At 41.8% G+C, this 13,105-nt stretch overlaps 1 protein-coding gene and 1 long non-coding RNA gene across 2 annotated transcripts in view; one reads left to right on the top strand and one right to left on the bottom strand.

Annotated features, from left to right (window-relative positions):
• Positions 1 to 13,105, top strand: part of LOC135342395 (uncharacterized) — a 72,984-nt gene that overhangs the window by 48,950 nt on the left and 10,929 nt on the right. The gene's annotated exons all lie outside the window — the stretch shown is intronic.
• The window catches only part of LOC135342388 (T-box transcription factor TBX19-like), a 28,872-nt gene continuing 20,480 nt past the window's right edge, over positions 4,714 to 13,105 (bottom strand). Inside the window, exons 4-5 of the mRNA XM_064539119.1 lie at positions 6,188 to 10,152; positions 4,714 to 5,892 (exon numbers count right to left, since the gene is read on the bottom strand). Of these exons, the coding sequence (XP_064395189.1) occupies positions 9,839 to 10,152 (314 nt within the window). The 3' untranslated portion in view covers positions 4,714 to 5,892; positions 6,188 to 9,838. The remainder of the gene's footprint in view (positions 5,893 to 6,187; positions 10,153 to 13,105) is intronic.

Here is a 13,105-nt window from a genome sequence, read left to right as displayed (position 1 = left end):
AAACTTGTGTGCAATAGTGCTTACATATGAGTGCGGGAAACAGGGGCGTGAAGAGGTTGGAGGGTATGCATGAATTGTTATTAAGAATATTATAGCATACTTTTAGTTTTTGTATTTTTCTTCTGATGGTAAGCGGCAACCAGTCTAAGTGCCTTCCCTGCCAGCAAACTTCTGAACATTCTCTAGGGTCCTAGGGTCCCAGATCGCACAGCAGTACTCTAGTTTGGGGAGGGTAGTGGTCTTATAGATTTGGTGTCTTAATTTTGACGGGGCATGTCGGAGGTGACTATGCATCATGCCAAGTTGTCTTTTGGCCGATTTGCACACAGACCTGATGTGGTTAAGATTGCTGGAGATTGACACACCAAGGTACTTCACAGACTTGCTGGGGGAAATTGGGTGGCCATTAACAGTTACGTTGATGGCACAGTTACGTTGATGGCTTGTGATTGGAAGGAGCTGGGTTTTGGAGTGATTGGGGCTGAGACCTTGCTCATTGATCCAGGTCACGATTCTGTTGATATCCTGTTGGAGGTCTTTTACATCAGTTTGGTTATCAATAGGTTTGAACAGGAGTATATCATCAGCGTACAGGGTGAGCTCTGTGTCTTGGGACAGGTGTACATCAGTGATTGAGTTCATAAAGATGTTGAACATCAGAGGGGGGACTCCTGATGTTGGGTCCGAAGTGCATCCCTCTAGAACAACTCTCTGGCTAGTCTTTAAACCATGTGAGTAGTGGACCTGAGATGCCTATCTTTGAGAGGGATGAGATGATTCGGTTGTGTGGTACAGCTTTACAGATATCTAGGAAGACTGCCCCAACCTGTTTATGCTTGGTTAACAAATTCTGCCATTTGTTAGTGTGCCTCTTGGGTTCGTAATTATTAAAAAGTGTCGCTTTAAATCGGGTAGGAAAGGTTTTGCAGTTTGCTCAGCAGTACAAACAGTTCTCGGTAGAACTGTCAGTGGATGCTATTGGTGTTCTCTGTTCCTGGTTTGAACAGCAAAAGAGCGCTACTGGTTGCAGTCTTTTCGATAATCCAAAGATAACACACACAACATTGTACTGATAGTGTCAATAGAAATATACCTCCAATACGAGGCTTTTGATAGCATAGAATGACACGTGTGACTGGTAAAGGGTGATACGATCTAAATGATACATAACATGAATCAACAGGTATAACAAAGGATAGTGATTGTTCTAATAGTTTCATATCATTCACCCCTCACTGTCGAATGTTCAATAACAGTCAGGTGAGCAAATTGTTCAGTAATAGTCAGGTGAGGACCTGTGGCGTTGCGAACGCCGAAGTGGAGGTTCAATAGTCGGGTCGATAGGACCTCGCGGATTCTCAGTAGCCGGAACAGGGATTATGAGTGGAGGGGACGTAGTTTGGTCTGGAGTCTCCAAGGCAGTAGTATCCTCAGATGTTGTGGGAGTGGTATTGTCATCAGGAGACTGTTGGGTCTCGGTATCTCCACAGGGAGCCAAGTGTCGAATGGATACAGTAGTTTCTCGTCCATCAAGGTGTCGAATATGAGCATACTGTGGATTTGCCTGAAGCAGCTCGACTTCGTCGACCAAAGGGTCACTTTTGCTTGTTCGAACATGACGTTTGAGTAGGACAGCACCAGGTGAGGAGAGCCATGTTGGCCCGCAGGAAGATCGCCTCTCAAATTTGAAGAATCTCTCATGCGGTGTACAATTAGTAGCCGTGCAGAGCAGAGATCGTAGTGAGTGGAGAGCATCAGGGAGTACATCCTGCCAGCGCGTGACTGGTAATCCTCGAGTCTCCAGGGCCATCGTCATAGCCGTTCCGTTGTACTTTTCCACTTGTCCATTACATGCAGGGTTATAAGGAGTGGTTCGACTGGTCGCGATGCCTTTACTCAGGAGGAATTGTCGTAGTTCCTCACTCATAAAGGATGCACCCCTGTCAGAGTGGATGTATGCAGGCATTCCAAAGAGGGGAAAAAACTGGCGTAAGCACTGTATAACGCTCCGTGTGCTGACATCCTTACACGGGAACACGAAAGGGAATCGACTGAACTCATCGATAATGTTGAGGAAGTAAACATTTTGGTTGTTAGACTTTAATGGGCCTTTGAAATCGATGTTTAGTCGCTCGAATGGTTGAGTAGCCTTCACTAAGTGAGATTGAACTGGTGAGTAAAACTGGGGCTTATTTTCGGCACATACCCAACAAGCCTTGGTCATCATCTGTCGCACATCTTCAATAGAATATGGTAGGTTTCGAGTTTTCACAAAGTGGCACATGCGGGTGACACCAGGATGACAAAGTGAATTATGAAGCGCTCTCAGCAGATGGAATGGCAGGCTCGGGATAACGTGTCAGGTGGACGATAAACAATGTCAAACCGGTAGCACGACAACTCAGTCCTCCATCGCATAATCTTGTCATTTTTAATCTTTCCTTTCTGTTTGTTGTCGAACATGTAGGCAACTGATCGCTGATCAGTTGTTATAGTGAATTTCCTTCCGGTAAGATAGTGCCGCCAGTGACGAATTGCTTCTTTTTCGACGGAGGCATGGCCAATCTCAGGACCATGTAACATGCGAGAGAAAAAGGCTACCGGTCGCCCGTTCTGATTGAGGGTAGCTGCGATGGCATAGTCAGATGCATCGGTTTCGACTTCGAAAAGGGTGTCCTCATCAACGGCACGGCACACATGACTGATTCGGCGATATCCCGTTTTACGTTTTCAAACGCCAGCTGGGCTTCTCCGGATAGTGGGAGGATGGATGTGGTGGTAAGCGGTCGTATCTTCTCAGAATAGTGCTTAATCCACGGGGAGTAGTACGAAGAGAACCCGAGGACCCAGCGGAGACTCTTCATGTCATTTGGAGCAGAGAGGCCTGGTCTGACTTCTCCTTCCCCGGCCAGTTTTCGAGTGGAAAAAACACTTCTGGCATCATTGTAGGTGATTTGTCACTGGGTGGCCACATTTTGAACACGCTTCAAATTTTCGTCGTGCTCTTCTTTTACGTTGTCCAGATAGGCGAAGGTACCTTGCAGCTTTTCACTTGTGATTAAATCAGCCATGATTCTCTGAAAATATGCCACTCCGTTCGTTACTCCGAAAGGTATACGCGTAAACTGATACAACGCATCACCAGCTTGGAAGGCCATATAAGGTGTGTCATTTTCCTTAATGCTGACCTGATGGTATGCACTGCGTAGATCGATGGTGCTAAAAACACAATACTGGGCTATAGCATTGACGGTAAAGGAAAGGAAGAGTAAAACGATTGATGGTTTGCGAGTAGTCGATAACCATTCTCTTCTTGTGGTTTTCGTTGCGGGTAACCACAACTTGAGTCCTCCAGGGAGATTTGCTAGGTTCGATAATTCCTTCACCCAGTAGACGTTGCACTTCGGAATCAATGAACTTCCTATCCTGAACTTTCGCGACTTGGTGGCGATTGGGTGGACATCCGCTGTTAGATTGGCAAAAAGGAGGTTCTACTTTCAATGTGGTGAGACCACAGACCTCAAGAGGTGGGTACCATGAAGAAAGCTGATGTTGCTGCTGGAAATCGAGACCAAGAATCAAATCAGAGCAGAGACCTGCAAGGATAGACAGACGAAAACCAGGATAGGTTTTTCCATTCAACCCTGGTTGACAACACAGTGCCCGAGGGTCTCAACTGACAGTGTGGACTGGGCCATAGATATCCTTCGACGAACAAGGTGTTTGCGGAGGTTAAGGGTGCCAGCGAGGTGGGGATGGATAAAACTTTCGGAGCTGCAAGAATCCACCAAAGCCCTGGCACTTACACCGTACTCGAGGGTTGGCGGAGTGGAGGAAGGGACCGTGGCTAGAGTCGGGTACACAGACGCCGTGGCATTACTTTGTTCTGATCGGTTGCTCGCTGGATTGGATCTACAAACGTTGGCAAAGTGCCCTTTCTTTTGACAACTTCGGCAAACAGCTTCTTTAGCGGGGCATTTATGACTTACTGTATCCGCAAAAGTAGCACTTAGTTCCGGACACCGCAGCTTTCGGAAGGATCATCAGTAGATAAGGTAGCAGCTGCAGTAGAGAACGTAGGTGGATTAGGTGTAACATATGTTTCAGAGCTGCCGCGTCGGGCTCAAGTCGAGTGTACTATTCTCCAACAAACGCTGTCGAATAGAACCGGACTGTAGACCGGCATCACGCACAGACTCATCTCTGTACACCGTAGCAGTGACATCTTTGAACTTGCAATCTTTGGCTAGGGTCTTGAGGGCCTGGAGGAATTCATCCATTGTCTCTCCACTCTTCTGCCATCGAGTAGCCAGCAAATGTCGGGCGAACACTTCGTTGGTGGGCTTTATATACAGTGCCTTTAGATAGCCGTGCTGGAGCTTGGGTCCGAATCCAGTCTAGTGGGCCGCAGGAACTTATCTATGCTATCAAAATTGTACTAAACTGTTCTGATAGTGTCAATAGAAATATACCTCCAATACGAGGCTTTTGATAGACACGTGTGACTGGTAAAGGGTGATTAGGGTCCGCAATGGGAAAAATGAAAGTGAACGAATCAGTCTCAAACTTCTGCTGTATACTCTAGTACATAATAGCAATACAGCTGCACCTTTAAATCCCAGTTTCCGTTACTATTTTTCTTGCAGTGGTGCTCTTTAATTTACAAAATTTGCCTGAAAGTTCAAAGGTCATAGCAGGCTCTAATAAGTGTCATTTTTGAACAATCTGATCAACTATCATACTAACTTTTGCACTGGATCGATTACTGAATTAACTGGGGGCATATACATCACATATAAACCGAGCAAAGATTCTCACAGGTAGGTATTTCAAGGCTAGCAGCATATAGTAGGTCAAGCATTTTGATAATTTACTTGTAATGTTGTTGAATTTGCAAGTCTCGCATATGGTTTTCAGAAAGTACTAAGCCTAAGTAGTTCATATATCAAATATCAAATGAATTGCTCATTGCTTACCATCTGGCGGGAGGGTGTTTATATTTTAATTAGTGTATGCATCCCATAATTGAACCCCAGTGTCACATCGAACATGGTGGACCCTTTATACAGACACCAGATTGTGTTAGATGATCATACTCTTACTATCTACATTCAGGAACCGAGCAGAAGGTCTCCTTACGATGTCAAAAAGCATTCTACCTGCAAGTCAGCAAAATACACCACTGCAAGCACGATAATTATTTCAAAAGAACTTAATTGGATCATCTTATAGCTAAAATGCTGCATTTAGGATTAATTTGTCAGATTGTAGTTCATAATAATAATAATTATGTGTTAACGTTATTTCAATTTAATATAAAATTATTAGATCTACTATAACGAAGTCACCAGGTATTAGATCTACAACAATATCATAGTTCTTCTTCACCCTCGATCGTATTTAATTTCATAAATCTTCGATAAAGTGTCGTAGTCCACCATAGAGCCACAGTACCATTCTTTAATTATATATGGGTGTCCTCGTGCTCAAATTTTTATTTCTGATTATACTGGTAAGATTGCTCACAATACAAAGGGTGGTAAATCACTTTTTTCAATACAATCTTCTAGCTCTTGCACATGTATATACAATTACATCAAGCGGAATTGATATTGTTGTAGATCTAATGCTTGGTGACTTAGTTATTACAGTAAATCTATAGATACATAATTGTTAACATAAATTTAGAATCATAAATTGAAATAACGTTAACACATTATTATTATTATGAACTACAATCTGACAAATTAATCCTAAATGCAGCATTTTAGCTATATATAAGATGATCCAATCAAGTTATTTTGAAATAATTATCGTGCTTGCAGTGGTGTATTTTGCTGACTTGCAGGTAGAATGCTCTTTGACATTGTAAGGAGACCTTCTGCTTGGTTCCTGAATGTAGATAGTAAGAGTATGATCATCTAACACAATCTGGTGTCTGTATAAAGGGTCTACCATGTTCGATGTGACACTGGGGTTCAATTATGGGATGCATACACTAATTAAAATATAAACACCCTCCCGCCAGATGGTAAGCAATGAGCAATTCATTTGATATTTGATATATGAACTACTTAGGCTTAGTACTTTCTGAAAACCATATGCGAGACTTGCAAATTCAACAACATTACAAGTAAATTATCAAAATGCTTGACCTACTATATGCTGCTAGCCTTGAAATACCTACCTGTGAGAATCTTTGCTCGGTTTATATGTGATGTATATGCCCCCAGTTAATTCAGTAATCGATCCAGTGCAAAAGTTAGTATGATAGTTGATCAGATTGTTCAAAAATGACACTTATTAGAGCCTGCTATGACCTTTGAACTTTAGAGCACCACTGCAAGAAAAATAGTAACGGAAACTGGGATTTAAAGGTGCAGCTGTATTGCTATCATGTACTAGAGTATACAGCAGAAGTTTAAGACTGATTCGTTCACTTTTATTTTTCCCATTGCGGACCCTAGGGTGATACAATCTAAATGATCTAAATGATACATAACATGAATTAACAGATAATAGTGATTGTTCTAATAGTTTCATATCAAACATAACAGCTGCATCGAGGTCAAATCGCAAGCTACAAATACTTCAAGTATGTTATCACGGTATGTTATCACGGTACAATGCTGACCATGAAAAACTTGTAACTACTGAAGAATTTCTGCTGACATCGAAATGCGAATAATTTATAATTGTTATTGGGGATGATGATAACTCCAGGAGCTCAAAATCTGTTTGGAAACAAATAAATAATCTACATGTTACTCTGCTCCAATGGCTACCACATGATATGTGCTATTGAGAGGTCAATTTCCACGATTGAAGCCTACAGTATTGCAACAATCGAAGTCTGTCAGATCAATTTTACACACGCGTGGCAATCACTGGATTGATATATCTACCATCATTGTATACCTTTATCTCGGAGTTAAGTATAGTACGCACGAGCAAGTCTGTTTTAAATGTTAACGTAGCAGTGGCACATTGATTGCGGATTGACACATATTGCGTTCGGTTGTATGTATGTGTTGTATGTATGTGTTTAAGCAAGAAGCCATAAGACAGCATTTTCTGCAATGCATCGAAAAAGAAAAGATGGAACCATTAAGAAGCACCAGATTGTCCACAAAGAGTAAATATTGAAGTTTTCTGTTACTGCCGTTGCCCAGATGACGGAAGCAAGATGGTGACGCTATTGTAAGCTAGAGGGTAATTGGTTCCATGAGAGATATATAGACTATACAACAAGAGATGGTATTGCAAACATTGTAAACATTGTATAGCTATAATAATAGCTAGCTAGCTTAGTATACCTATAGTATTTTTTTTTTGTTCATTCATAATAATTACGTATGTTTCCTGATAGGTATTACAGTAGCTAGGCTGGACTATAATTATATAGTTAAGACACACTCAATAATAACAGAATTATCCAGTGATGCATGTGGGGAAGGCTCTGTGAAATCTCTGAAATCTTATACGCTAAACATTCCAGTGTCGGACCCCTCGAGCCTGACCACTTTAGTCTAGAGGTCATTGTGGAATGACCTCTAGAATGGAATGTTAATTGTCATTACTCAATGTCAAAACCAGAAGAATTCAACGTCCAACGCATGCAAAAGGTCAACCGCGAATGCTTGACTATTAATTTTTGTTTTTCTTGGAGCAAGTCAAAAGAACAAGAAAAAGATTGCACGGCACTAGTGCAGTCAACTCAACTTACTATAGCTCTAGGCTGCTAGCTATGCGTCATACTGTAGAGAACGCATATACTTTTTGTCAATCCTTGATTGGCCAAAAAAGTTCAGACTAAATTGCTCAGACGGACTATCCAGGGCGGCTGATGCATGGACTACATCTTTCGCAGCTTTCGTTGCATTAGGTAAAAATTGGCCTTGTGACAAACTGGGCGTGGCCTGGAGTGGAGCTGGCTCCGCCCAGTTTGCTAATTATTCATGATCTGTCTGCCACCCGGAAAACGTCCTTTTACTGTGCTCATTGTGACAGGGAAGTTTCTAAGTTTCTAAAACTACCTTTACCATCACAAAAGATCTAACTGCATCAGGTTTAGTATTGCTGTAGCCTTGCATAGCCTTGCATATTTGTTAGCTATTATATATTATATACCGTATATAGCGGGTAATTTTCGTGGGGTAAAATATTCGTTAGTTTCGTGGGCAGGCCGACCTCCACGAAATTTTATCGTAGGCGTGGCGAACGTAGGAATCCCGTGCAGCCATGAGACTAAACAAAATTTTTACTCACGAAAACTACCGTTTCTCGAGTTAAACAAATTTTTTACCCCACGAAACTTGTCCACTATACAGTATATAACATGCTGCAGATATCGACTTTAATTAGTTGGGCGGAGCCCGACCGTCCCTGACGGGAGGTCGGGTTTCAAGCTTATGTCAGGATTTGTCTTGCTTAATTATGTAACACGCTGATAAGCAGCTATGAATAATCATTGGTGGCTCAGGCTATGTCAATGAAGATCATCAGATGTTGAAATGGACCAAACTCAGCCCCGGATGGAGTCTTCAACAGATGAATCTTCTGAGATAGACAGTGATTTAGAGGTATGAAATTAGGGTCATCACTGTTTCATACTGCTGCAGGATTGTTTTAGAATTGAGTGTGAAATTTGGGACGAAGAAGTTGGAAACCATGAGGCCGACAATAGTAACTCAATCTACTACTAAGTTCGATTGATAATGATATTCTTACTTTCATGGCAATATAAATTTGGGGTTTCTGATTCTGCAGTTGCTGTAATTCTTCAATTTTTGCACATCCTATTCTCGCTCATTACCATTCCGAATTGCTGTCAAATCTCTCAGTGTAGCTCTTTATAAAGTATATAGTTTGTGCTAAGTGTCATGCTATTCACAAAATACGATGAGTGCGTGAAAGAAGGCATACTCAGCAGTGGCGGATCCAGTGCAGGGCACGTGCCCCCCCTTTCTGACCAACTCGAATAAAAACTAGCTCACAAAGTAGGTGTGGCTTAGAGCAGAAATCAATTATTGCAGCATATCACATGCAGAAAATCTCTAGTTGTAGCTGAAAAGCAAGATGATTCCATCCATTTCTGCTATCTCTGGCTACTATGTATGTCATACTGTCAGAAAAGCTACACTGATTGAGCTTTAAAAAAACTGTTGACCTTTTTTATTTTCCAAACTGCCCTTTTCAAAATTCCTGGATCTGCCCATCGTTTGTTATGCAGTGTAGAAATAGCCGGACCACGCCCATACCGCTGGTAAAGCAGATGTTACACGAGGGTATTTCCGTTTCCAGACGCCACTTAATAACTCCAAGGATCTGGTCTATAGAGCTTCCGAAGTACACAAAATGCAGAACAGGTAAACCACAATCAAGGAAACAGAAGATTCTATAGACGCTAACCAGGAAAACCTAGACTGGCTCAGCGAAAAATTTTAGGATGTGTGACACACAAACAGGCAGTGTATGTCATAATCAAGCTACCCCTTACAGCATGACAAATATCTACTTTTCCATGCGATTATTGCGGTATGTACCTCAGTAAAATCAGCGTCACTAGATCAGGGTTTCAAAATTTGAACTTTGTACCTACAGATATGGTTTAGCTTATGTAAACTGTTTTTTTAGCATCTAGCTTGTGGTACTGGGCTATAACTCGTTGTGTGAAGGCTTTATGGCAATAACTTCTTCTCAACAAGTGCACATAATTACATAGTGCACATAATTACATAGTGCACATAATTACATATCAAAATTATACCCCGTGCACTGCATGAATATAAATGCCACATTGAATCAGATGTCCGTGTGTAACGGAATGATAATGAGGTTACAAAAACACATCGTCATCATCTAGTATACAGGAATCGGACAACTGAAGGAAGTTATCATCACTATTCATTAAGTCTTTCATCGGGCTAGCCAAATCCACCTGAGTGGTCTGTTGGAGGTAGGGTTCTGAGAATGAGCCAGTGGAATCAATAAGGAGATTGGGAGTAATCAAGTTAGGATTCCACATACTGTTGTCATCTGCCCAGTAGGAGATCGAGTTGCTAGTTGACAAGCTGCTCATGAGCAGTGTTTCGTCAGCAACTAGCTGGAGAGGAGATGTGTCTTCTGACAGTAACGTTGTTGGGTGAGAGCCTAAAACAATAGTGGATAATTGTTAGTCTTGACATGGCACTATAATTATATACACTGCTTATTAGATCTAATCAGCTACTTAAAAACCCCATGTACAGTAATACAGTAGACTCTCGCTATTCCGGCTCTCGCCATTTGGTTTGGCACGGATTGCTAGCTAGAATCGATGTTTAGTTACTGCACAATACTCACCCTGAAGTACGGCCACTCGCTATTCAATTTCCGTATACTGGCCAGTGCTGGCTGCCCCAAACTATGTTTTACGGATGTGGTTTGGCAGAAAAACACTTGCGGCACCAAAACGCGTGAGCCATAATTAATTCGTTAAAACATTATCCGGGTCACTTCAACTATTTTTGTCTTGAATCTTTGCACATATCTAAAGGCTCGAGCCTTGATTGTTATGTGCCCCGCTTAACTATCCAAGTATCACGTATCGGCTGGGGCGTGACATCGTGTGTGGACACAAAAAATAAGCACTTTCATGGACTGAAAAAAAATAGGCTAGTTATCGTTGAAACTTGTAGGCGATCTTTGTTTTATGTAGTGGAACCTCTTATAACTACATGACTCTCTAAATAGCGAATCCCTCTGTTGTAGCGGACAGCATGCCTTGTGCCAACTGCTTTTCCCATCTAACTAGTGTACTTGCAATCCCGAATAGCGGACACCTCTACACTCTGGACAACGGACGTCGCCTTTGCACGAAAGAGAACTCCAGTTTACAATGATTAATTTGTGGTAGTTAATCAGTTAATCTGTACCATGGCTACATGCAGGTATACTCATCAGTCATTATTGTCTCATTAAACACATTTGGGGTAATGTAACCTTATAATTATGGTATAACCTCCCAATAAAGGAAACCTCGGAATAGCACCTACTTGTCCGTTATTCGGATGTTCCACTGCAACTGCAGGTTTTTTTGTACGCGCTTTTTCAATTATGCTAGCTGGTACCGTGTATGGTAGCTGGTCGCATCATGCTGAGAGAGGTGGACCCAGCTCCTGGTCAATATGACATTGTATGTTTTTTAATAATTATGTTCAATGGCGTAAATGTGTTATCGTGAACCTTCCCTCCAAATTGAAATTGTTTACATCATTTATACGTGCAATATGTAACTGTATTAGCATGTAATAAGGGGTGTGGTCAACAAAACCAAATCTCCCCCCCCAATGTATCCTATAAAAAGCTGTATAATGTAATAGCAAGGGCGTATGAAGAGAAGAGGGCATGCAACTCACACTGTAAACTGCTGCAGGATACCGTATAGCGGGTATATTTCGAGGGTATAAATGTTCGCGGATTGAGCCTGTACCGCGAAAATTTATGAATAGTAGGCATGTTCAGTATATTGATTCGAGGCTAACGGTGTGGAGGTACAGCAGCATGTTGATGTGCGCATGCGCCAAAAGGCTGGAACTCAGACCACGAAAATAAAATCCACGAAATCCTTTGTAATGGTCCATCTGCGAAAATTTATACCCTCGAAATATACCCGCTATACGGTATGCTATATTTAGCCAAATGCCCATGCACTAGAGGAGGTTGGTCACGATTGATTAAGATTCATGTTTTCTATGTAAAAACTCCAAACCCATCCAAGCTGCTGAGTCGGCACTTTTATCTACTTTCTTGCATTAGCTCGTTTATCTCTCTTGTATAACATCTCCTGTTAGTTTTATGAGTCGTAGTAGTTTAACACTACAGAATTTGAGGCAACAACTCAAAGTTTGTGGTTTCTGGCTACTCACTTTCTAGTGTCACTGAGCATTGTTAGTATTATTTACTACTAGTATAGAGAGCTACAATCATCTGCAGTATGTTAGCTTAGCTAGCTTAGCTAGAATAGCTACTTTCTCTGTAAGTTTCCGCATATCTCCGTATATCTTCACCGTGCACGTGCAATGCAGTTATAAGACCCCGCCCATTTGTGATAGTAGTTGCATGCTTCATATGCCCTTGGAAATAGTATGAATAGATGCTTGCTCACTTTCTAACTAGCTTAGGGGTGTGGCTCAAAAACTAGTGCATTACCGTAGAAACTGCGCATGCGCTCATGGAGTCAATAGCAGAGCTCATATTTGAGAATGCGCTTAGCTCCACCTAGTAAACGGATGTCTCTGTGATGAAAGCTGACTCACAAGCTGGCTAGAAAGTGAGCAAGGCAATGGACCTATATCTAGCCTCGATTCCAGGCCGAGTTGTTTCTAGCTAGGCCGACAACTAGGCCTGGTGTTGATTGTATCTGGGCGTGGTTAGGAACCAAAAACAAGAAGCAGAGAGATTTGCAAAGAGATTTGCAAGAACAACACACCTGTCGACAAGGGCCGGCAGTACCTACTAGTTTGTAGTTCATCACAAAGGGCAGTGAGTGAAAGCAAGAGATTTGCCATACCATGTTGAAAATCACGGCAAAGACGTTTCTTCCTTCTGACAAGAGCTGGGCCTGTTCTGCAATGAGAGTGAGGCCTTCTTGTGAAGCAGACAATGTATACGTTAATCTGAACAACTTAAATTTGCAGTAGCTAGCTAGCTAGATAATCTATGGCTAGATTTCAGTTACTTAAGAGCATACACGGAGCTAAATTACGGTATTAAACTTATACGGGGAAATATGACAGGAATTTCCTGCCACGCCAGATACAATCAATACCAGGCCGTATTTTCAACCTTGTTCAAAAATCGGCCTGGGACCGAGGCTAGACCTATATCATACTATTATAATTATGTTACAATTCAAAAACAATGATTATTGACCAGGAACTGGTCAGCATGGGTAACAGCATGCCCAGAGAATCCTTCCAGATGATATCACCAGCTATAATTATAGCTAGCATGCACTGTACAAGCTAGCTAGCGCTCATAGATATTACTGAATCAATTCTATGTTCTAACTATAAATTAGACATCATATGTGACAGGGCCTAAGAAAAGGGCCCTTAACGCG

Source organism: Halichondria panicea, chromosome 10 (genome assembly GCF_963675165.1).
Source record: "Halichondria panicea chromosome 10, odHalPani1.1, whole genome shotgun sequence".
NCBI classification, from domain to species: domain Eukaryota; kingdom Metazoa; phylum Porifera; class Demospongiae; order Suberitida; family Halichondriidae; genus Halichondria; species Halichondria panicea.
Note: the sequence above shows the minus strand (reverse complement) of the source record. Positions and strands in the feature narration are given on the sequence as shown.